Source organism: Jaculus jaculus, chromosome 3 (genome assembly GCF_020740685.1).
Source record: "Jaculus jaculus isolate mJacJac1 chromosome 3, mJacJac1.mat.Y.cur, whole genome shotgun sequence".
NCBI classification, from domain to species: Eukaryota; Metazoa; Chordata; class Mammalia; order Rodentia; family Dipodidae; genus Jaculus; species Jaculus jaculus.
Window position 1 is genome coordinate 153,485,219 of NC_059104.1, and position 25,175 is coordinate 153,510,393.

Consider the following 25,175-nt stretch of genomic DNA (forward strand, 5'->3'; position numbering starts at 1 on the left):
AGGATCACGTGCAGAACACCACTGAGCTTTCCCCTAGTCAATTTTTCAACTTTATGAGTAACTATACTTTTACTAATATTCCTACGCCTACTGCATCTAATTGTAACAGACTAAATTATGGATTTAAAAAGAAGGCTTCAAAGGGGTTGGGGCGATGTCTCAGCAGTTAAAGGTGCTTGCCTGCAAAGCCTGCGGGTCTGGGTTTGCTTTCCATGCAAAGCCAGACACAAAGTGGCACATGTGTCTGGAGTTCATTTGCGGTGGTAAGAAACTCTGGCACATCCATTCTCTTCTCTCTCTCCTCTTGAAAATAAACAAATAAAGATATTTATATGAAAAAAACAAACCTACCAAGAAATCCTCTACTCGTTCCAGGAAAGGGGCCCAGACCGCCCCAGGGTGGTAAAAGGAAGAGAAATGGTAGAGCAAAACTTGTAAGCGCAGAACACAGAGGAATCTGGCCACGGCCGCTAGGTTCAGCCTGTCCTCCACTCTGGAGGTGTTTCACCTTCTACTTGTCCTTTCCCACCAGATCAACATCTTTTTTCTCATTAAAATAAACCTTGAGGGCTGGAGGGACAGCTTAGCAATTAAGGTGCTTGCCTGTGAAGCCTAAGGACCCAGGTTCAATTCCCCAGTACCCATGGTGGTGCATGCATCTGGAGTTCCTATGCAGCGTTTAGAGACCCTGGTACTCCCATTCATTCTCTATCCCCCCCCCATAAGTAAATAAATAAAGATAAAATATTGGCCAGGCATGGTGGTGCACTCCCTTAGTGCCAGCACTTGGGAGTCAGAGGTAGGAGGATCATCATGAGTTTGAGGCCACCCTGAGACTACAGAGTAAATTCCAGGTCAGCCTGGGCTAGAGTGAGACCCTACATGTTCAAGAGCACAAGAATCAAGATTGCTGCCATGGCTGGGATTGGAGGCAACGTGGGAGGAGGCAGATCTCCCCATTCACAACAGCTTCCAGTCCCCGCATGCTAACAGAAATGGTCTGCAAGACCCCACCGTTCTCTCTGAGGCGATTTCTCTCTTTGTTCTTCCAGATAGCTTCTCTTGCCTGCAGATGGGCTGGCGGTGAGGAAAGTAATTCCTGGAAACTGTTTCAGGTCTTCAACTATTGCTCGTGTGGGTTAGGCAGGATACAGAAGAAGATTCTGGGGCTCTGATTGACAATGGAAGAGCCAGAAACAGCCGCCAGGCATGACTTCAACAAGTGCAATTTAGCTTGTCACCTAGCCAGGGCACTGTTGGGAGGGAAGGGTGGCAACAGTAGGTGACGTATGACAACAGGTCTAAAAGGAGCGGTGTGTGCATGTCACAGCACAGGCTCACCCGAGTTGGACTGACCGCCACCAACAGGCTGTGTACTGCAATGAGAAGAACTTGGTTCTAAAACAAGTAAACACGAAATGATCATCGAGGTCTCTGGGCTTGCAGGATTCTACCATGGACTCAATCAAACTTAGACTGAAAGCATTTCTTAAAACACTGTGTCTGATGAAAATGGGCAGACTCCCCCTGCCCTTGCCATCAGTAAACACTATGCAATACTTACTATTTAAAAGGCATTCACATAGTATTAGGTAATATAAACTATCTAGAGATGATTTAACATCTATAGGAGTGTATACATTGGTTACATGTAAATGCCAGGCCATGTTATATTTGGGTCTTGAAATGGAAGCTTTAGTATGCATGGGCAGACTCCTGGATATCTGAACAGGAAAACAGGTGTTTCTGAATTCTAGAGGATATATGATGTAATTTATATTTAATGAGAAGCTTAACAATAGTCACGTTAAAAAGAAAACTCATTTCCAAGCTTCAGCCATTATTAAAAAAAAAAAAAAAACTTAAAAATAAAATTCCTGGAGAGAAGTTAGCCTTGAAGCATGGTAGAGGGTCATTTATTTTGCAGGGTCTTGGTGAGTATTTCAATATACAAATAGAAGTTTAGAGAAGAAACAGAGGACAAAACACCACCTAAAAAGGAAAGGAATGACTTTCCAAGGATTCCCAGGAGAGGTGGGGGGGGGGGTTGGGAGGGGACAGCAGCTCAGCAAGGTTGGGTGGCCCCTGAGCCAAGTATACAATGTGGAGAGGGCCTGCAAGGCCACAGGGCCCTGTCACAGCCTTCCACGCTATCATTTCTGTGCTGATCCAGAATGCTCCCTCCTCTCCTTCCATCTCTAAGTCAGTCTACCCTGAACCAGAGCTCTGTGGGAAGTCAAGGGCAAGAGCCCGGGTCCTGCATCTGAGCAGACATGGGAAGAAGAGAAGACAGCAGCTGCCTGACTTGAGATTTGAGAGGCTACATTCCAAAGATTATAAAAGGGGCCGGGCACAGCGATGCACGCCTTTAATCCCTGCGCTGAGGAGGCTGAGGTAGGAGAGTCACTGTGAGTTCGAGGCCATCCTGGGACTACACAGTGAATTTCAGATAAGCTTAGGCTAGAGGAAAACCCTACCTCAAGAAAATGAAGGAAAAGAAAATAAAGATACATTTTGAGCAGCGCACCAGGCAGGACAAAGGAGAACACATTTTGTTCTTCCGTTCAGTCTACCTATAGAAGGAAGGGCAGAAGAGAACAGAACCCTGCTGGAGTCTATGGGCCTGTCATCAAAGGTCAGGGGTAGATTTCTTCCCTTTCAGGGGTGAACAGGAAGGTGGTACCCAGGGTCTGGCCTTGGAGCTCATAAATACACACAAAGGTGCCCTGAACCCATCTCACCTCGACCATGGAGACAGACTCCACCTTGCCCCAGCCAGTACCTTGCAGATTGTGTAAGCTGGGCCTCCCCTTGGGGGCATGCCTCCACCTCACACCTGCCAGCACCCTGCAGATAGTGTAAGCTGGGTGGGGGGTGACCTGTCCTTGAAGATGGGTTTCCATCCCACACCTGCCAGCACCCGAGCTTTGATGCTCACCATTGCACTCCCAGAAGGATGCCTTCAACAATGTCAGCACCACAGCTCTGCTTAGAGCCTTGGAACACTAACTCTGTGAAATGCAGATATGAAAAAAGGGCTCTGTGACCAGGGTGTAGATACCACCAGGATAATCAGCTAGGCGTGTTTTCTCTGCAAGCCCTTACCCTGCGAGCTTGTGTCAGGAATTTCCAAAGTGGCGAGGGAGAGAGGACCACGCATGCAGTGTTGGCCAAGAGCATCTGACTACAGAGGCCCCCTGTTTTTGATGGGAACATGTACTGCTATCTTCCGGAAGCAGAGACGTTTATCCAGTGCACAGACAGACAGACAGACAGACAGACAGACAGTGAGGCGCATGGTGATAGTGGTATATAATGTCATTGCTCAGCGCGTCACTTGTGTTATAAGGCTTAATCTTGCTAAGAATGCTTTGAAGTGGATTCTATCAGCATATCACTGTATACTGGAGGAAACTGAGGCCCAGGAAGTTTCCATCAGTTCCTATGACTCTGTGCTCTGTAACCTGCAGCTTATGCTGAAACAAGTGACCCAGGAAAAGAGCATGGAGACACATGACATGGGTGAAGAGCAGCGGGTTTGCTGAACTCTGTTACATTTCAGAGGGATGCTTCTGAGAGCCATCCCTGAGGCTCACAGAGAGTGGAAGTCACAAAGCCCACATTTTTGTTTGTTAGAAGAGTGGGGAGAAGTAAGAATTGGTAGGAATGATTTCTGACCACTTTTTGCAAAAGTTGGTAATGGGAAAAGAACCAGAAGATGGGTGTGGTGATGCACACCTTTCATCCCAGCACTCAGGAGGCTGAGGCAGGAGGATTTCTGAGGTCAACCTGAGCTACACAGTGAGTTCCAGGTCAGCATGGGCTAGAGTGAGACCCTGCATTCAAAACAAAGAGAAAAGAAAAGGAAAGGAAAAAGAACAAGAGATATGCATGAGGTGAGGTAGGGAGAAGATAAGCTGGCTCCCAAGGACGGACGGTATCAGGGCAGGTATACAGGCATCAGAGGGAGGAGGAAGAAGAAGAGGAGGAGGAAGAGACATGAGGATCTCATGGCAGGGTGCTAAGGCATTTCTCAGGTCTGCACACCTAGGAGCCCCTCACCCATCTTCTTAAGGATCTGGTTCTGCCTATCTCAGATCCACCTGCCTCTGACCACGGATGGTGTTAGTGAAAAGGATTCTGCTACCCTGCTGGTGGCCTCAATCACAACTATGTGTTTTTCTTTTTTTTTTTTTTCTATAGATGGTCTCTATTAGTACTGTCGGCTGAGAACGTTTTTCCAAACGTGGTCACCCATTAGTAAATCTTTCAAGGCACAAAGCAAGAAAAGGCATACCACCAACAGGGGGAAGGCCAGCTCCCACAGCAGCAGTTTGGAGGATGTGGAACTCTTCCTTGAAGGAGGTTGGGGGAGCATTCACAGAATGAGGTGCCAATTCCTCAAACTGCAGCTGTTTGGATCAGAGCGTTAGAGGCCCGTACTCTGTGTAGATTATAAGCCATACAATTTGGTTCCACCTTGGAAAAGGCTGCAGTAGGGCTGTGCCTCTAGGTCCACCTCAGCAGCTTGGCCAGCCAGTGCGGCCCCAAGCGGAGTGATACTGGAGCCCTGTGTGGCTACCAAGACAAGGCTGGAGCCAGAGCCTCGGCCAACTGGTGGCTGCATGACACTAAGGGAGCTGACAGATGCTCCCTCCCAGTCTGGCAGCTTGCATTTCTGAAAGCTGGACACACAGGAGGGATTCTTGGTATACAGGGTAGCAGAATTCTACTGGCTTAGAGAAGTTGTTCAGAGCTCTGCTCTGGTGGCCTGCCTCTACTGTGGCCCTCATGAATATGTATGGATGCTCCCGGGCAGCTCTGAGGACAACCTCACTTGCTGCCTTTTCATTCACCCAGGCGTTTACTAGTGCCCACACCTACCTGCATGAACACAGAATCCTGGGGTAAGGTTTATGCCAGCACCTCTTGTACGGTGGTTTGAATGTAAAATGACCTCCATAGACTCATGTGTTTGGATACTTTATCTCTAGTTGGTGGCACAGTTCTGGGAGGTTGTGGAATCTTTAGGAGGTGAAGTCTTGCTGAAGGAAGAGGGTCACTGAAGGCAGGCCTTGAGGTTTTCTACTCAGCCCCATTGGCTCTCTGTTCCTCCTCCCTGCTGATGAGAAACTATGATACAGACTTCCTGTTCAGGTCTGCCATGTCTTCCCTACCATGATGGGTACTTTTGCTCAAAACTGTTAGCCCAAAGTAAATCCTTTCCTTCCTCAAATTGCTTATGGTTGGGTATTTTATCCAAGAAACTAGATAGTATCTCATATACATCCAGAGACGTTCATTCTCCTGCTGCCCTGGTGGGTGCACCATATGCCCAGTGCCTCTGGCTTTACGCCAGCTTACCCCATGTTCGCCTGCTCTGAGGAAGATTTGCTATTGTATGCAGCCAAGTCACCTAGCCAGGCAACTCAGTTACCTTCTGCAGGGTGCACAGGAAGAACTGAAGACATGATTGATTTAGCAGCTTATCCAAGCTCACACAGCAAATAGGAAGGAAAGCACAGTGCAAGCCCACATGCCTGGTGTGTGTGTGTGTGTGTGTGTGTGTGTGTGTGTGTGTGTGTCTGTACATGCACATATACTCACTCATGCATTAGCATGTGTATAACTGCCCCAAGATTCAGAACAGTCTCCACTCAGATCAACTCAGATCTGTAGTCCAGGTATCCAGTAAACTATCTGTCACTTTAGTGACATTCCATAAAGAAGAATTCAAGCTAATGTGGTGGTTTGAATGAATTCCCCATAAACTCATACAGTTTGAATACCTGAGCCCCAGCTGATGGGTAATTTGGGAGGTGGAGCCTTGCTAGAGGAGGAGTGCTATTGGGGGCAGGCTTAGGGATGATGTAGCCAGCTCCCTCTTGCCAGAACTTGACTCACTCTCCTGCTACTGTTGGCCACCTGCTGTGGCAAGGAGACGAAGTTTAGCCTCTGCTCTACCATCTTTCCCCTGCCGTCATGGAACTTCCTCTCAAGACTGTAAGTCAAAATCAACAATTTCCCTCCCGTCAGGGGCTTTTGGTTGGGTGCTTAGCATCAGCAATGAGAAGGTAACTGCAGTACCAAGTTTAAGGATAAAACTTTAGCATAGGTTCTTAGAGCAAGTAAAGCTCTACGACTTTCACCTTCTGTAGTCACTTCTGTGCCGCTCCTCGCACTGTGAACCCTGGCCTTCATCTCCAGCCTGAGAGAGGAAGTGCATCCTGGGAAGACGCTCACTGCGGCTGTTCTGCAACTTGCAGGGGAGCAGGGCGGCCTGGCTCCTTGTCTGGGGTCAAGTGTGGGCTAAACAATGGGCTCCACGCTATGCATGCTCTCTGCGCTCCTGGTTTTGGAAATGGGACCCTCCCTGGTTTGCAGAAGAGGGAACAGGGGCACGGAAAGTTACAGCAACTGAAGACAAGGGCTGCTAGGTGGCAGAGAAGACTGGAACCAGGGTGTCTGGCTACAGAGGCCGAGTAGTGCTATACTGCTCCGTGATCGTTCAATTTAGTGTAAACCATAAATTTATATTTATGTCTTAAAAATCTTCAATAAATTGTTTTTCACATTTAATCAGAAAACATTCTCTTTTTTTCTTTGCTTCTCCCTAAGCCAGAAGAAAATCCTACATCTTACAGTACATACAGAACAGCCCTAGCAACACCCGCCAGGGAGGCGCTGCCTTGCTTGGGGTCAGTATTCCCACATGAGCCCATCAGGCTGGAGACCTGGTCCCTCACTGAGCCGCTCCACAGATCTAGATGTCTGATGTCACGTTGTCACTTGGCCGGAGGAGAAAACAGAGGTTCACAGAGGGGAAGCAATGTCCCCTAGGTGCCTCAGCTCACAATCTGTGGAAGAAGCCCTTGAGCCCGGCCCTTACTGACCATGCTCCACAGCTCTTCACCTCTACTACAGTCACTGTGCGGTGGGGTTAGGGGATAATAAGAGGATTTTAGTCACAGAGAGGGCAGGAATTCCTTTATAAAAGAAAAGCGTGAGCCAGGCATGGTGGCACATGCCTTTAATCCCAGCACTCTGGAGGCAGAGGTAGAAAGATCGCTGTGAGTTAGAGGCCACCCTGAGACTACATAGTGAATTCCAGGTCAGTCTGGGCCAGAGTGAGACCCTACCTCGAAAAATAAAACAAAACACAAAAACAACAAAAACAAAAAGAAAAGCGCAATAAACAGCCAGGAGCGGCTCTGTAATGTGCTGGTGGCTCCCCTCACCCACCACCGCACTCCTAGCGTGGACTTTATTCACAGTGCAAGCGAGGCTCACAAGTTCCGCCATCCACAGGGGCCAGCAAGAAGTGAGATGTATGGTGACGTAATGTGATAGGCCATGGTGTGTCCAATGCGCACTGGGGAACCCACACTACATCAACAAGGGCAGCAACAATTTTCCTCCAGTCCACATTACTCCCCAAGAAGGTGGGAGCAGGTGGCCAGCTCACCCTTCTTTTCTTTTAATTTTTCTTTTTTTGGGTTTTTCTTTTTTAAAAATATTTTATTTTTATTTATTTGACAAAGAGAAAGAGGCGGAGAGAAAGAGAAGGAGAGAGAGAGAAAGAGAAAGAGAGGAATGGGCGCACCAGGGCCTCCAGCTGCTGCAAAGGCATGCACCACCTTGCACATCTGGCTTCGTGGGTCCTGGGGAATCAGGCAAGCACCTTAACTGCTAAGCCATCCCTCCAGCTCTCTTTTCTTTCGAGGCAGGGTCTCACTGTAGCCCAGGCTGACCTGGAACTCACTCTGTATTCCAGTGCTGGAATATAAGACATCAAGCACCACACCTGGCTCTACTTTTCAAGAGCAGCAAGGCACCCAGGTTGTTTTTATGCTAGCTTGAACTTCAAATGATAAGGACAAATGCAAGCATTTTTAGGCATCATTTAAGCCAAATGAAAAACAGATCTGGTGGATTAATTCTACTTTGTAAGCTGCCTTTTATTGACCTCTGCTTTTCAAGTTTATAGCTCATTTAAAAGAGTTCGGTTTCGGCGTGGAGAGATGGCTTAGTGGTTAAGTGCTTGCCTGTGAAGCCTAAGGACCCTGGTTTGAGGCTCGGTTCCCCAGGTCCCACGTTAGCCAGATGCACAAGGGGGCGCACGCGTCTGGAGTTCGTTTGCAGAGGCTGGAAGCCCTGACGTGCCTATGCTCTCTCTCTCTCCCTCTATTTGTCTTTCTCTCTGTGTCTGTCGCTCTCAAATAAATAAATAAATAATTTAAAAAAAAAAGAGTTCAGTTTGGTGCAAGACTATCAATTTTGGGTAAAAATATTAAACATTTCCCTCCATAGTGTATAAGCCAAACAAAAAACTTCTAATGGCTGGATTCAGCTTGTAGGGTGTCATTTTGTTCAATCCAGTTTTCAAGTTGATAGAGGATATAGGCTTAGGTCATTTTGAGGAAGGCCAGTGAATGTGAAAATTATTTGTGAAATCTAGACAAACCTCTGTACCAATATCAGTTGCTAGTGAAAGTCTCTCTCCCTGTGGCACCTGCTCTCAGGGAATTTTTGGTGCAGCAATAGGAAAGGGCTGCTGCTGTCTCAAATCCCAGAATATTGGTATGACCCTTTAGTCTGCATTAGCAGGTTTGTCAAGCCAAGCAGCCTCAGAACCTTCACTAGATTTTACAGCACTCCAGTACACATCCACTGTGACTGATTCCTAATCTACCTCTGCAGAATGGGGACTTTGGGGAAGGACTCATCCTGACCTCCTTCTTCAGATCCTTTCTAAAATTTAGGCCAAGGATGGTTCAATCCCTCCAATCCACTCCCATGGCCTAAATGTCTGGATATGACACCCTTCCAGCAGGCACTTACCAACAGGCCATTGGAGCCATGCACTGTGACACAGCGGGAAAATGTGTGGTGGATGGAGAGGTCCCGGATATATGTAGGTGGGTCATAGCCTCCTCGTTCATCCACATCCCCTGCCAGGTGGAAATGAATTGGGTACTGGCCCACCAGCTGCTGTCCCATGTGCTTCAGCTCCACACCCTCCAGGTGGGCTGCCTTGAATCCAAGTGCAAACTGGGAGAGAAGAGTGAGTCAGAAAGTGTCTGTAGGTAGCTCCTGATCCCCCCCACCCCACCAACCCCTGCCACCACAGCTGGCACCAACCACTGTGAGGAAAGTTCAGAGGTGTGTCCTCATGGCACTTGACCCATCCTTTCCCAAGTACACAGTACAATCAAAGAGGCTCTGTGTGCATGGCTTGGGGTGCTTCATATCAAGGGAGCACGCAAGGCCTTCATGATTTAAAATGCTTCAGGAAAACTAACTGCTTAGATCAGAGCTACCCAGGGCAACAGAAGGGCCTTCTTTGACCTTTGTTTGCCACTTCTTCAGTCCCTGAGCATTATGAGGGATGAATGATCCAGAGATACCCTGGGGAGGGGTGCCGGCAGAAAATGTGTCCTACAAGTGCTGGAGAATGGAGGTTACAGAAGACCATGGGGCACCATCATTCACTATATGAGACCTTTTCTGGAGACCTGATCCTGAAGACATCATGAGCCCTTATTCTGGTAGTATGTGAGCCTCGGGTGTCCACAGGCTTAGAGTTGCTCCTGGCATGCTCAGGGGAACCACTTGGCCACACAACGCCATTTCAGGAGCTCACCAGAAAGTTGGGTCTAAAGGGACCCCTGTCAGAAGTGAGGTTCTGCCAACTTCTACTGAAAGAGCCTGAAACTGCATAACAACTATTTCTCCCAGAGACAGGTGCCAACTGGAGTGCCAGCCCAGTAGTGGGTGCCTGGAAAAGTATGGTGAGAATGATTATGAGTCTAGCCTGGGTTCCCTGTGCAAGAGGATGGGAAGGGGCTGCAGCAGCATGAGAGACCTGATGTTCTGCTGGGATTTCACTACTTTCTCAGCTGCTGGGCATGGTGGTGCACATCTTTAATCCCAGCACTCAGGAGGCAGAGGTAGGAGGATCACTGTGAGTTTGAGGGCACTCTGAGACTACATAGTGAATTCTAGGTCATTCTGGGCTAGAGTGAAACCCTACCTCGAAAAAACAAACAAACAAATTAAAAAAAAATGCCAGCAGGGTTGCCATTGTGAACTCAGTTTCCCTCAATTGGCCTCTCTAGTTTGATTACTGAAAAGGATCCTCCTTAAAGCACAGGAGTTTAGTTCCAGGAGAACTCTTCATGAATCACTAAGATAATAGAATGCTGTCAGCACTGAAACCGATGACTACATTAAGACCATGAAGGGCTTCTGGTCTCTGGGGCTGTTTAGCAGGACAGATAAAAGCATCCTGCACAGAGATATACAAGAAATTCCTCTCTGAGCCTGATATTTAGAAAATATGAGCTCCAGTGAACCAGGGTCACTTTACTGCAGTGAGAAGCCTGCTGCTTACGGTGGCTCATTTTCCCCTTGATTCTCTACCAGGAAATTCCAGATAAGGTTGTTGCTACAATTTCTACTTCTTCTCCTCAGCAAGCTGTTTTGTCTGAATTGTAGTGGGCTTGTTGTAAGCCTGTGTGAGTTAAGTGCTCCTTATTTTAAAGTGCACATCTATTATTCTAGCACTTGCGAAGCTGAGGCAGGAGAATCTCAAATTTGATGCCAGCCTCTGGTGCATAGTGATAGCTTGTCTCAATATATATATGAAAAGGGAAAAAGGAAATCAAGAAATGATCAAGGTAGAAAACACAGGGGTAGAGGGCATGATAGAACAGGGTGCAGTCTTCCATGTGACTTCGAGTAGAAAGCCATTGCCCAGCTGGCTCCATCTTCTATCACAAGGATGCAACTGTCCACCGGTGCATATGATGAAAACTTCTCCAACCTCCAGTGGGCACACTGCCCTGGGCTCTATCTTCCGCTTCCCCATTCCCTTCCCTCTTTGGAATTCCTGCCTACAGGGAGAAGCTGGGGAAATCTTCCTTGTTAGACTAAGCTGAGTCCAGAAGACCCATACCTTGATGTGGCCCCCAAAGGTGTCGAAGTCAAAGAAATCGCAAATGTGGCTGCTGTAGGGGTAGCACTGGTCTTCCATCTCCCCCATCACCACGATGTTCCGGCTGAGAAGCCCGACCTCGGCCCGCATGTCCACGCCATCGATCTCCTCCCCAGTGTGCAAGTACCGAGGTTTCCCTAAGGGCAGACAGTGGGGAAGATGAGAAGCAGCAGATGCTCCATGGCCACTGGGTTCTGGCCCATTCTAGGTGTGTCTCCTACTACACTCCTTACAGAGCAGCATGCAGGGTGGTACCCAGGGATTCTGGGTCCCTGTTCTAGAAGAACAAAGCCCAGGGAGGTAAGGTCACACGCCGGGGACGAGGTTCACAGCTATCCATGTTTAGGTCTTCGAGCATGGCACACATGGCTACTTGTCCCTAACATTTGTCCCTTTCTGATTTTCAAAGCAGCCTCTTCTTCACGTTTGCTGACACGAGGCTCTTTGGGGGGGGGGGAGACGAGATACCCCTTCTCCCTCCCTATAGTTAGGATGTGAGCAGAAGTGCCAGTCCAGCCTGGTAGGCCAGCCTCACCCAGTGGAGGAGTGCCATGCCCCAGAAATAGTGGACAGACAGACAGAGGAAGTCTGGTCTCTGGATGACTCTTTAAAGGTTCCACCCTAGCTGCATGGAATTCTTAGGATCAAACAAGCCCTTTCCTTTAAACCCCCAGTTTTAGAGCAGGGCAAGCCTGTGCTCTACTCCCTGCGGCCTCCCAGAAAGTATTTGCAGCCTGGAACTCTAGAGAGAGTTGAGTGGAGCTCGTGCGTTCACCACCATGACCCCACTCGGGCCTCGGTGGCAGGACTGTGGGGAAGAGCTTGCACCCACTGTGTGCTTTCACCCCTGCCTCCCTCAGAAGATGCTTTCCTTGCCCCCCGCCCCATCCCTCATTCTGAAGGCTGGTCATGCCCACAGCTCACCCCTTCCAGGCCTATTATTTCTTCCTCATCCAGGTTTCTTTCATTTATTGTTAACAACATTATTTTGTGCTGACACATCATGTGTTGGTACCCTCTTTTCCCTCGTCCCTGCCCCCAGTACTGAGGACCGTCCTCAGTGGGATTGTGTGTCTTCCCCATGGGATTGTGTGTTTGTGGGAGCAGTCAGTTTGGGGGGTGAGGCAATGTCTCTAGGCATGATGTCTCCACCTGTGGCTCTTAACAATCTTTCTGCCCCCTCTTCCACAAAATTCCCTGAGCTTATGCTCCGCTCTTAAACATCTCCAGGTCTTGCCATCATTGAAAAATCTAACGGACCAAAAACTCTCCCCACAGCTCCTCCAGTCTCCGGCTGCGGCTGGAGTCCTTGACCCTGCCCTCCATACCCGCCCTCCCGTGTCTCCCTTGTCTTCCTCCCTCTATCCACCTAGTCTGCCTCCTCTTCCTCCATCTACACAAACAAACTCCTTAAAACAGGTGACAAGAGTTCCAGCTCTGGGACTGTCTTTGATTTGCAGCTTCTCGTTCTGCCTTCACAACAACCCTTGATATTTTTCTCAAATAAAATCCTGGCCTGGCTCTAAATGTGGCTCGTCACTAAGATTGCTGAGCTGGCTTGCAGACACTTTTTTTTTTTTTTCCATCTAAGGATGCAATTACAAAGGCACCAATCTCCCACGTGGACTTCCAGCCCGAGCCACACCACCTACACCACTTGGCTTTCACTCTGACCTTGACTGGATCAAGGGAGCACTTGCCTCAGCCTCAAGATACTGCCAGGGCCCACATGTGAAGGCCACGGTTAAAATTAGCACCAAACAACACCCACTACAGCGGCCTCGCTCTGCTTTCTCATCTGCAGGAAGAGCCGACCCTGCACGCCCCTCTGCCTGGCACCCGTCCTGAGGAAGTCCACGGTTTGGGGATTCTGCAGACTCAGTGAGATAGCGGTTTCTCCGAAGCATTTCAGTTCAAATTATGAAATTGGTGCAAGATGAAACACACAAAACATCTCCAGGCAAATTGGTGTAACTTTCTTATTGCTGTTGTAACAAATTACCATAGAGTTAGTGGCTGCACACTGCAGCATTCTTTCCTTTCTTTCTGTTTTTAAATTTTTAAAATTTATTTATTTGCAAACAGGGAGAAAGAATGAGAGAGAGAGAGAGAAAGAGTGTGGCCACACCAGTGTTTCCTACCACTGCAAATAAACTCCAGACACATGTGCCACTTTGGGCATCAGGCTTTACATGGGTACTGGGGAATTGAACCTAAGCTGTCAGACTTTGCGAGTAAGCACCTTTAACCACTGAGCCGTTTCTCAGCCCCGGCTGTTTACAATTTTCTTACAATTCCACAGGTCAGAAGTCTGAAATGAATCTTTGAAGGCCTATTTAGGTGTTGACAGGTCTGGTTGCTTGTGGAGGTACTCCATGAGAATCTTTCAGATTCCAGAAGCTTCCTGTACTCTCTGGCTAGTGACCCTGTCTCCCACCTTCTACATGCATCTCCCCAGTCTGCTTCTTCCCATCACCATCTCCTCTCTGACCTTCCTTATTCCTTCTCATAGGAGGACTTGTGTAATCATGCTGTGCTCACCCCCAGAACTCAGGATAATCATCCATCTCCCGACTCACACAAGTACTGGGGGTCAGGACATACATCTGTGCAGGGGCTGTTATTTAGCCTACCGCCCCAGGAACCTGGTCAGAGTCCACCATAACCAAAGTGACATGCAAGGCTGTCAGGGTGCCCAAGTTAAGGCTGCGATCCAGGCCTCCATCAGTAGCAGGAACTAGTGGTAAGAGGTTTTGGAGCTCTCTTTAGGATATGAGGGAAGCAGGGTGCAGGAATGGCTTTCAGGTAGATGGAGGAACCATGTTTATCAGATTCCCACAGGGGGAATCTGGAGGAAATGCTAGTTCTCCTGAGAGCTGCATGAATACGGAGTCACAGCCGCCTCCCCTGCCACAGGGCTCCTTATCAGGACCTTGACAAAATTACTGCTCTCAGCCACACAGGCAAGTTATCTTTCCTCCATACATTCACAGGTCACACCCAACCCCAATCCCAGGAAGGCCGTGGGCCTGTCTCTCTTGCATCTCATCCTGTCCTCAGAATTCTCCAGCCAGCTCCCAGCAGCCTCCGCCGCCCTTCCTCTCAGCAGCACCGCATGTGAAGGCTGGCCAGGAAACAGCAGACGTAGCTGGGTCTGAACTGTGCTTCATAATATCCTACCAAGGCCTTGAACTCACTGGGCAAGGGGAAAGGGAGCTGAATCACAGCCATGCAGTTGCCCAACACAGGGCTCCAAAGATTGGCTTTTCTTGGGGCTTATCTACAGGTGTCCACAGTTTACAATCCACAAACCTCAGCAAAGCAAACACAGAGCCAAGCACTATGGAGTCAAGGGGAAAGGAAGTACCATGGACCTTCCCTGGGAGAAACAGATGCATGTACTTGTAGCTCAGACCCTGCAGGACTCAGACAGCCTGGGGTAGGAGGACAGACCTGGCCTCCTCACACCGTCAGGAACAAGGACAAGCCCAGGACATGGGTGAGAACGGCGTTTTCAGAAGGAGACCCTGGGAATAAAGGCCTTTGTGGAAGACGAAGTTTTATCCATAGGGTTAGAGACAGACCGCTAAGTTTAAGCCTTGTCTCAGATACTAGTTTATTCTGTCTACACTAGCACGAGCCCCAAGGACTTCCTGTGACAACGGATTCTGTGTTGATTAATACGGCATCCACTAAGCACATGTGGCGACTGAACACTTGCAAACCTGTCTGCTGTGACTAAGGATCCAAACATTAAATTTTATTTAGTGTCAGTTGAATTGAGGCCCACCTGTTCCTGTAGGCCACCACATGGGAAAATAAGACTCTAGACATCTAATTTCCACTTCAGTTTCCTCATCTGCCTCACAAAGAAAACAGGAGCCGGAATCTGAGAGTCTCATGAAGAGTGGACAGATGCAAATTAATGGGAAAGTCATAGGAAACTTACCATTCATTCTAATTAGTGCTAGTGTTATTTAAAGGTGTGGGGGTGTTTATAAGGCAACATGGGAAGCTGGCAATGAAAACAGGGCCAAAAACCGAGGGGGATTTTTCAACTGCCACAGACACATCAGGAGGTGTTGGGAATCACACTGCGGTTGGCAAAACTTTGAATTTTTTTTTTTTTAAGATGATTCACACATTTTCATTACTTTGTGTTACTCTCATCTGTTTCCCATCAGAAAACCCTGAAAATGCAAAGAGGGTGTTTACTGGAATGTAGGGTGTCTAAGGAAGAAGGATCTGGAAAGACATGTTTTCTGCAACCAACCTAGGGAGGTGACCACAGGAGATCATGGCAGATGGTGGGGAGCTGACAGATACAGAAAGGAGAAAGGCCGGTGGAGTCCACACTCACTGCCAGGGGAGGACGGAGAGTGGAAAATGGGCTTGGGCATGAAGAGGAGGAATGGGAACCTCCCCAGGATGGACAGATGGACATGAGAACGTGGACATACAGCCTCTCCTTCCTGGGACTTTTGTGACCCTGCTTACCTGGAGAGGATGTTTCCTTGTGAACCCTAAAGCTTTCACACACAGTGAATGCGCTATTTCTAAGGGCTGGAGCAGAATCCTCCAGTGCTAAATAAGAGGCTTGGAGACACCCTGATGGGCATCTACCATTGTCTCATCATCCATTCATCTCTTGGAACTCAGGCCCCAAGGAGCCTCCTGACATTCTTGCCTTAAGGCAGCTGATGTGATCACACGCTGTCGACAACAGTAGCTTTTGGCATGAGTCCCCCCCCGCCCCCCCCCCCCCCCCCCCCCCCGCCAACACCTTGTACACCATGAGCCAGGCCTGCTCTGGCATCTCACGGGCCCTTCCATCTCCTAATGTGAGATCTCCCCTTTGGGCCTCAGGGTGCTCAGCCCTGGGGTGCAGGTGAGGGCTCGTCTGCCCAGACTCAAAGCCCCTGTCTTAGGGTGTTTCTCATTCTACCTCCATGCAAGCAAGGGCTGGAATTCAGGCTTCCCCTGTCTGGACACCCCGATGTAGTCCAAAGCAATGTTATCAACTCAAATGATCTACCACATGTCCAGAGGGGACCCCTCGGACATCCCAGGAGGCATGTCCATCACGCACTGTCTCACTGGTGAAGATCCAAGGGTGGACATGCATTAGGAAGTTGCTTCTTTTAGCGCTGTCCTGCAGATGCAGCTATAGGATGTCCTTCCTTGCCAGGGGGCATCCAATCTCCCCATGGTATCTCTATCTCTCTGCAGCCCCAGAGCTCTCACGGTCTCCCCTGAAACTGCTCTGCGCTCCCTGTGGCTGGAACACTCCTTGCTCCAGCGCATGCACTCGCCTGCCTTCCTCTCTAGCCCGTACCTCTTCCCCCAGCTCCCAAACTCAATTCTTAGTTCTTCAGAAAAAGTGCCATGCCTGCTCCAACTGAGCCAGATCCCTCTTTGCCATGCCTCAGCTCCTCTAACATCCCACTTTCCTGGCAGTTATTACAGTGGGAGTTTTATTTTTGATTGAGATGACTCTTTGATGGATGTCTTTTTCCCTGCTGGAATGCAACTTGCCTGAGGGCACAGAACCCATCCATCTTGATCATCATGGCACCTGAAAGGCTGGCGTATTGCCTAGCTAGTGCTGTGTGCTTGTCAGCCACTGGGAGAGATGAGCGAATGTTCAGACCATTCCCCTCACTGTGCATGTCCCCACAGAGGCAGAGTACAGGAGCTTGCCCAGCCTGAGGGGAGGGAGGTAAGCATAGCTTGATCACCTACAGATGTGATTCCCACACGTGGAGGCATTTGGGTCAATAGAAAATAATTGCAGGCAGCCACACACCTTGAGTGTTGGTTAACCAATAGATCTAGCTTGTTCTCCCCATTCCAGGATGCCCTCTGCCTTCAGGTCCCCCCCAAAAGTAGAAACCACAATTGAGGAAATAATAAGGACCACTCCATTAGCCTGTCAGCCATGCTTCTTCTACTCGCCCCCTCGTGAAGATTAGCTGCCAGGCTAGTGTGCCTAATACTAACAGTAACTGCAGGTAAGTTGGTGTCATGGGCCTGTAATCACAGCCCTTGGAGATGGAGGCTGGGGGACTGTGAACTGGAGGCCAGCCTGGACTACACGGTAAGACCTTCAAACCTGAAACTATGGATGACTTGACTGTGCACCAGGCATAGTTTTTACATATTTCACACGCACAAATGCCTTCGAACCTTCCAACAATCCCATGAGGCAAATTCTTATCACTGTGATGGTTTGAGTGAGATGTCCCCCCATAAACTCATGTGTTCTGCATGCACGGGTCCCCAGATGGAGGTCATTTGGGAGGTGGAGCCCTGCTGGAGGAGGTGCGTTGCTGAGGGTGGGCTTTGGAGTGGTAAAGCCTAGCTTCCCCCTTGCCAAAGCTCAGCTTTTCCACCTGCTGTGACAAGAAGTGACATCCAGCCTCTGACCAACTGTCATTTCCCTGCCATCATGAAGCTTCCCCTAGAGACTGTAAACCAAAAGAAAACTTTCCCTCCCATCAGCCACTTTTGGTTGGGTATTTTGTCCCAACAATGTGAAAGAAAGTAAAATAATCATTATCTCCATTTGACCAAAAATGCCTTCTGCAACGTATTTTCACAGAATGTGCCCAACATTATGTCTCTATCTATTATGAGTCAGACCACAAACAGCCACACCCAGAGCATCTTTGCTTAAAGTGCCGTTAGCACAGCTAGGCAGTGTCTCGAGTATGTCCACCCTGGATCACGTCCCCAAGCCCGGGCTAAGAGTAAACTATTCCACTCTCCTTTCTTCTCTTGAATAAAGATGGTTAAGTAATTGTCAAGTTTCCTTCTCTGCTCTGGGTGCCGGGAAGCTCAGAGATGAATTTTATGGCCTCTTTAGGAAGCTTCTGCCTACCTATTTTCCCCACCATTAAAAAAATATATTTTCATTTATTTATTTGAGAGGTAGAGATAAAAGATACAGAGAGGGAGAATGGGTGTACCAGGGTCCCTAGCTACTACAAATGAACTCCAAATACATGTGCCACTTTGTGCATCAGGCTTTATGGGGGAATTGAACCAGTGTCCCAGGTCCTTAAGCTTTACAGGCAAGTGTCTTAACCACTGAGCAATATCTCTAGCCTCCCCCCCACACTTTTTTTTCAAGGTGGGGTCTCACTCTAGCTTAAGCTGACTTGGTTCACTATTTAGTCTCAGAGTGGCCTTGAACTCACAATGATCCTCCTACCTTTACCTCTCAAGTGCTGGGATTAAAGGCGTGCACCACCATGCCTGGCTTTTATTTCTATTTTTTCCTTCCTTTCTCCCTTCCTTTCTTTTTCAGGTAGGGTGTCACTGCAGCCCAAGCTGACCTGGAATTCACTATGTAGTCTCAGGCCGGCCTTGAACTCACAGTGACCCTCTTACCTCTGCTTCCCAAGTTCTGGGATAGAAGGCATGTGTTACCACACCTGCCTCCTACCACCACTTTTGTTACTTAGATTTTTATCACAGTTTTTCCCTTTCTTATTATCTGGGAGTCATATTCATCTGGATTTATGATAAGATACCCCTAAACCTTCCTCCAACAATGTAGGGGTTCAAAAATTAACATTTTAAAAAGCATGTTCTCTACCTTGCCAAGGAACAAACATCTCGTCCCTCTCTTTAGCCACACTGGCTTGGTTACCATCTCTCCCAAACAACTTGCAGTCTTCCTTTAGCAGGCTCTGAGCCCAAAATCGATGCCCTGGGATCTCAGCTGTGGTGTCTATGGACTGCCTCAGGCCCCTGACACATAGAATCCAGTTCCTCCAAGAATAAAATGGGGGGATTGAATCCTACCACAGCGTTTTGGCCTTGTTAACACGAGGCTCCCGAGTTCTTTCTCTGGTACATCCCAACCAGCCAAAAAGATTGCTTTAAATTTTACATTCTGAAGGATTAGTTATAAAAGAATAGATATTTTAAAATTATTGGCTATGCCTTCTCGATGTCTGGTCTTCCTTTCATTCATATTCCACTTCCCCAGGTAGCAACATGTGGCAGTCTTAAGACCAGCATTACATTCCCTTCCTTCTGGTAGGTTCTCCTTTTTTTTGGGGGGGGGGGACTTTTCTTTACTTGAGGCCATCTGAGGACTACTACTGAAGATCCTTTCTCATGCTCTCTGTGCACAAATAAATAAAAAATAATGAAAAAAGAAAAACAGGCTGGAGAGATGGCTCAGCAGTTAAAGGTGCTTACTTACCAAGCTTGATGGTCTAGGTTCCTTAGTACCCACGCAAAGCCAGATGCACAAAGTGGTGCATGCATCTGGAGTTCCTTTGCAAAAGGCCCTGGCCTGCCTATATTCATTCATATCCTCTCTCCCTCCCTCCCTCCCTCTCTTTCTCTCTCTCTCTCCCCCTTCCTACTCCCCATGTAAATTAAAAAAAAAGAAAGAAAGAAAATCCCAGCCTCATGGCAGCACAGTGACCACAGATGACAGCAGTCCAGCCAAACGCCCTCTCCCTGGAAGGTGGCTGTGCAGCACAATGTCCTGGGGACGCAGCACCATTTCTAAAGAAGGGCCACTTCATGATGCTGCCCATTGGCTCCCACTGCCCACATCCCCCAAACTGCCCTGCTCTGTATCCTTTGAAGATCAGTTCTTAAACTTCTAGCTCATTTCTTTGACTTGACCAGCCTCCTACTCATTTCCTTTCTTGCTTCCCACAGTCAATTGGACTCTCTTGCTTATAATCCAAAGAACCTAATTGATACACACACCTGCCACCACCACTACACACGTGTGCATACACATGCACACTCACATTCACAAGAAAAACTGACCTAGGTTGTCTGCAGTCTTTTTTTTTCTCCCCCCCCCCCTTTTTTCCTTTTCTTTCTTTCTTTTTCTTTTTCTTTTCTTTTTTTTAAGGCAGGATCTCTTCCTAGCCCATGATGACCTGGAATGCATTCTGTCATCCAGGCTAGCCTTGAACTTACAGTGATTCTCTTACCTCAGCCTTCTGGGTGTTGAGAATATAGGTGTGAGCCACCATGCCCAGCTACATTCTCTAACACATACTGAGAACTCTATGCACAATGCAGAAAAGTTCTGGGTGCTCCCTGGTGGCTTCTCATAACATAGGCTATAGGCCCCCATCCACTCCTGCATGCCCCCGCCCAGCATGCTGACTTTGACCATGCACTGTGCTTTGCGCCGACCTTGTACTTTGGCCAGTGAGCTGTGTGTGCTAGTTTTCCCTTTAATTTTAGAGTTCTTTTTTTTTTTTCTTTTGTTTTTGAGACAGGGTCTTACTGTGTAACCTAGGCTGATCTGGAATATACTATGTAGCTGGGACTGACCTCAGACTTGCAACAATCCCCCTGCCCTGGTCTCTCAAGAGCTGGGATTATAGGCATGAACTAGCACACCCAGCATGTGCCAGTTCTGACACTAGGCCTTAATAGTTCTCAGCGTCTCCTCTTCCATCTGCAGGAGTTTGCAGCTCTCCCATGAGAAGTTTGGCCCAGGAAACAGGAGAGTGCTATGGAGCAAGCCTGAGCTCAGCTCTCAGCCTGGAGCCAGGCTCAGTCTAGAAAAGCTGAACCTTAGACTAACATTTGGATAAGTGTCCCTCAAAGCTTTGTCACAAGTGTGTGGTGCTATTAGGAGGTGGTGGTGGAACCTTTATGGGGGCTCTAGTGAAAGGAAGTTAGCTCATGAGGTGAGCAACTTCCTCCATTCCTCTCATCACTTCTCCACTGCCCTGAAAGCAATGGAGTCAACTAACTATGGACTGAAGCCTCCAAAACTGGGAGCCAAAATATCCCTTTCTTCTTCTGATTTATTCTGGGTATCGGTTACAGCAGCAGCAAACTGGCTAACTCCCAAGAAAACCTGAAGATGCATGAAGAACAAACGACTGCAGCAAGCATCGCATTGTCTTTGTTACACAGCATTCTGTGGCCTCAGCTGACTGATACAGATTGGTTGTGATCTCCTTTTACCTGAAGCCTAACAGTGCTCAGATTCATGCAGCCCAGGCAGAGAGGAGGGGATACCTACCTGCCACTCTGACCTGGGTGGGGGTGCAGGTTTTGCAGGGAAGCACGCGGAACTCTTCTGCTTGGTACATGGAGTAGTCAGTACTGGCAACCACCAGGGTGTCTCCAGGCTTCCACGACTGCACGTTGTCAACTAGATTCAGGATGGTGCTGTTCACGTTCGTGTTGATGCTGACGGTGAGCTTGGGTCTCACTGTAACCGAAAACAGGAAGGACTAAGATACAGCCTTCCACCCTCAGCAAACATGTGGCTACCCACCTCTTCCCTTCCTTCCCCTCCCCTTCCTTCCTCTCCCTTCTCAAAATCGGTAAATGCCAGGTGTGCCTATCCAAACCCAAATCACCAGCCTCACTCCATCCCAGTGGCCGTACTTACAGGTTTTTGAAGTCAACAAAATACCAACCAGAAAAAAAAAAAGAGCCATTCATTAGCTCTGGGCAGAGGAATTTTCCACTGACTTAACTGAGTTCAATACGCTGCCTCGCCACACCCACTTTGCCCAAGATGTAAAACATAGTTCCTCTCCACTGTTATTTACAGTAGCTCTCTCTCTCCACCTTCCCCTTGCAGAAGTCCATCCCTAATGAATGCCTTCTGGAGAATGCCCAGGGCCTTCCAGAACAAACCAACCATTTCCAGTCTTTTCTAAGGGCCTCAGGAACTGGGTTTGAAATAACAGGACTGGAAGTGCCAGAGACCTGTGTCTGTGGCAGCCTTATTCATCCCATCAGCAGACCCTCCCCTTCCAGAAGGCTATGGTAGGGTGGGGTGCTACTGTTTGTGACCAACTCCAGAAACCCTCCTGCTGCCCTTGTTCATACTGGGGTTCCCACTGGGCATTCAGCTGGGTGGGGGGGACTATGTCACTAGACTGCCCCTGAGGCAGCTGACCTAGTTATCCAAATTCATAATGCATAGCTGGCCACTGAAACAGAGCACAGCTGCCTTTCTATTCCCAACAAGGAGCCAGGATCCGCTCACCCGGTTTCCCACAGAGGAACCGCACTCGGTACTTCTGGCAGGCCCGGCCCCGGGTGTAGCAAGCAAACCTGTAATCCTGGCCGGTTTTGTAGACAACCTCGGTGCTGAGGGTGACTCCATCCATTGTTGTGGCCTGGGAATGGCATGGAAATTACAGAGGAAGGTCACTTTGTTTTATAAAGAGGGAAAGTGATGATGATTAATGTCCTCAAGTTATACTTACAAGTCTAAAATTGTCCCTGCCGCAGACCGATCTACAGCGGCCCAAGACTATTATCCTGACAACTGTCGGCGTGAGTTTTGCTATAAGGAAGGTAGCGTGAAGTCTTGGAATGGATGAATGACTTGCCTGGGTCCGATAGTACCCACTGCTCATGACTGCGCAGGCATTTACAGCACACCAGCCATGCCTCTTTCATAAGTCTATTCCACCGCCACTAAGCCATGCCCAGGGCCTGGCGTTCAGGTACTGGGGACTTGCCCTGTTTAGTCCACAGGTGCCAACCAGGCTTCCACACTCCATGGAGAGCCTAAACCATGGAAAGTATTCAAGATGTGATGCGTCAGGGCTACAGCCTGGGCCTCAGGACTTCAAATGCTGGCCGAGTGATCCTAATAGGTAGAAAAAAGTTCAGGACCCACTCTTGGAGTTAAGGAGATAAATGCTTACATGCATCCATTTCACTGTCACAAACTACCAGGTGGTGGTTGTTTCTAGAGATAAGGAGAAAATGGCACTCTGAGAGCCTCATTTGCCAAGATAGCAAAGGCAACAATGGCAGTCAAAATTGGAACCTAGCCTTAATGAAACTCCAAAGCTGGGCCTGCCGCGCCCCTCCCATTGGTCATCAGGGAGCTTTTGTTCAAACACGTGCCCCTCCCTCTGTATCTTGGGCTCTCATGGAGGACAAGGACCAGAGTGTCGGGTACCTCACAAAGCCAGCCCCACCATCCTGTAGGAGTCTGGCATAGAGTGAGGTAAGCTATGAGGGCAGGTAGAGATTTCGGGAACAGGCTGGAGAAGGGGGGATCCTTCCAGCTGGTAACTAGCCCAGAGCCAGGGTGTGTCTACTGAGGGCTGCCTGCCATTGAGAGACATGCATTTAGAAAAAGGCCTGCAGCTGGTGTCATCTTTGGCACAGAAACTCAGAGGACAACATGCGTGAGGAAGGGAGAAAGCATCACCAATCTTTGAAACAAAAATGGGAAAAAGGAGACTTTAGGAACAATTGTTTTGAGCCTAACAGAGCCCACAGCCTTTAGCTTAAAAGGAAAGTCATGCAGACATGTACAGCTAAAATTCAGTTAAAATTCAGCTCTTTCCCTGGAGTCCCCCCATCCATGACCTCGGTGCTCTCCATTTCAGCTGAGACAGGTCGTACATCTGCTGTTATAGGAAGGAGCCTTCTAAGGCCCTCAGCTGTGGAGGTTGTCCAACTGTCAAGTCCTGCTCTTCTGACTTCATCCCCCCCCCCCCCCAAGCAGCAGTAAGAGGCTCATCACACTGCAAACAGGGCATCAGCTCAGCTCCCACTGGAACTGGACATGTGACAAGGGATAATGTCCAAAACCATTTTGAAGGAATGTCTGCTCAATTCTGCCTCATTCTTTTTTTTTTTTCTTTCATTTTTCTGACCTAAAGAATGACTTCAGCCTTGTGTAAGAAGAATAGAAAGAGATCTAGCAACATTCAATGAAGTGGATCATCACTTGAAGTAGACATAATTGTTACTCATGCTTACAAATAATAGTAAAGTGATGAATAATGCAGCAAAGTTAAGTAATTTTGAATACAAAATATTTTTTGACATCCCTGTGGTTCAGGTTTGTCATGCATTATGGCACTAAGTCCACAAAATCGTGCCAGGAGGGAACAATTATAACACTCAGTTTTGCAAGTGAGGACACCTAGGCATGAAGTCACATAACTTAACTGACATCTATAGCCAGGACTGTGAATGGGGCAACGGGGCACAGATTTGCAGGGGTGCCCACTCCGTGGGTGGTGCACACACAGAGGCCGCTCCTGAAGAGTTGTGCCACTTTGAACCTGTCACGCTGGGCGCCTCACTGCAAGTAGTTCCCAGCTCCCAGGGACACAGAGAGGGGTCCCCCGGGCAAACTCAGGCTCCCAGAAGCATTTTCCTAGCCACAGGCTCAGCCCCCAAGCACACTGCCAGCTTCCGAGGGGGTGCAAAAGCTACCCGACCCTACTTGACCCTGCCCGGCCTTGAGAGGGGAGGGGCTTGAAGAAGAGAGAGGTCACAGGTGTCCTTTCTCCTCCTTTCCCTTCTCGTCCCCTTCCTTCTTCCTTCCTTCCCTTCTCTCCCTCTCCCTTCCTTTTCTTCCCCTCCCCTCCCTTCCTTTCCTTTTTCAGAAATGCAAACTAGCAGATCTTAGGAACAATTTCTTTGAGAATTTCTGTGCCAGTCCTGTCTACTGCAGTCCCCTCCAATCCCACGTAGGTCACAGGTCACACGTCCCTCCCATCCTGTCCCCCAAGGACCCGACTGTGTCTATGTAAAGCAGGGTCCCTGAGCCATTTTGGGTCAGACGTAGTTCTGGGCACTGGTGGTCGACACAGACATGAAGAGGGGTGAGGAAAAGACCTCTACCTTGGCAAGGTGAGGGGGGTTGGGCAGACACAGTGGGCTGATTTCTGGTACAACAAGCATGTAGAAGGCTGCTCCACCTCCACCTCCCCTGTGGGATGACTAACAAGGGCACTTAGCTCCTGGCTGACAGGCGTCACGGCTGTGGCACTCTGTGGCCTCGGGAGCCCACGTAGGAGTACATCCCCCCCCCCACGTGATCCATTCTGCCTTTCCGAAGTGTTGAGCTAGTCTAGCTGAGGCCGGGTCATGATTGACAGCAAGAAGTAGGGTACACCTACCGTTGCCCCCGCCCCTGCCCATGGCAGTACATCCCTCATTGCTCTAGAGGTGGACCTTGAACTTCACCTTTGGAGGTACATAGCTCAGGAAGTTTTAGTCGGCACCTCCATGGACCTTAATTTTGCCCAGCAAAAGCCATGCTTCCTATTCTACACTTGGGAGTTTTGAACCAATGATGAGCTAAGATGATACTCAGCAGGATATTTTCAAATCCTGCTCTCCTTGTCAAAGGCAGGCCCGAGGTAAGGATAAGGGCGGCACTGTGGTTTCTATTCTCCCCTGG

The 25,175-nt window shown here is 48.7% G+C and overlaps 1 protein-coding gene across 3 annotated transcripts in view; it reads right to left on the reverse strand.

Moving 5' to 3' along the window:
• LOC101614775 (cell migration inducing hyaluronidase 1) overlaps positions 1-25,175 on the reverse strand; it is a 175,575-nt gene that overhangs the window by 46,475 nt on the left and 103,925 nt on the right. For all 3 annotated transcript variants that reach the window (XM_045145278.1, XM_004658244.2, XM_045145277.1), the window contains 4 exons: positions 21,999-22,131; positions 21,018-21,209; positions 10,958-11,133; positions 8,842-9,051 (listed from right to left, as the gene is read on the reverse strand). In XM_045145278.1, coding sequence (XP_045001213.1) covers positions 8,842-9,051; positions 10,958-11,133; positions 21,018-21,209; positions 21,999-22,131 — 711 coding nt within the window. The remainder of the gene's footprint in view (positions 1-8,841; positions 9,052-10,957; positions 11,134-21,017; positions 21,210-21,998; positions 22,132-25,175) is intronic.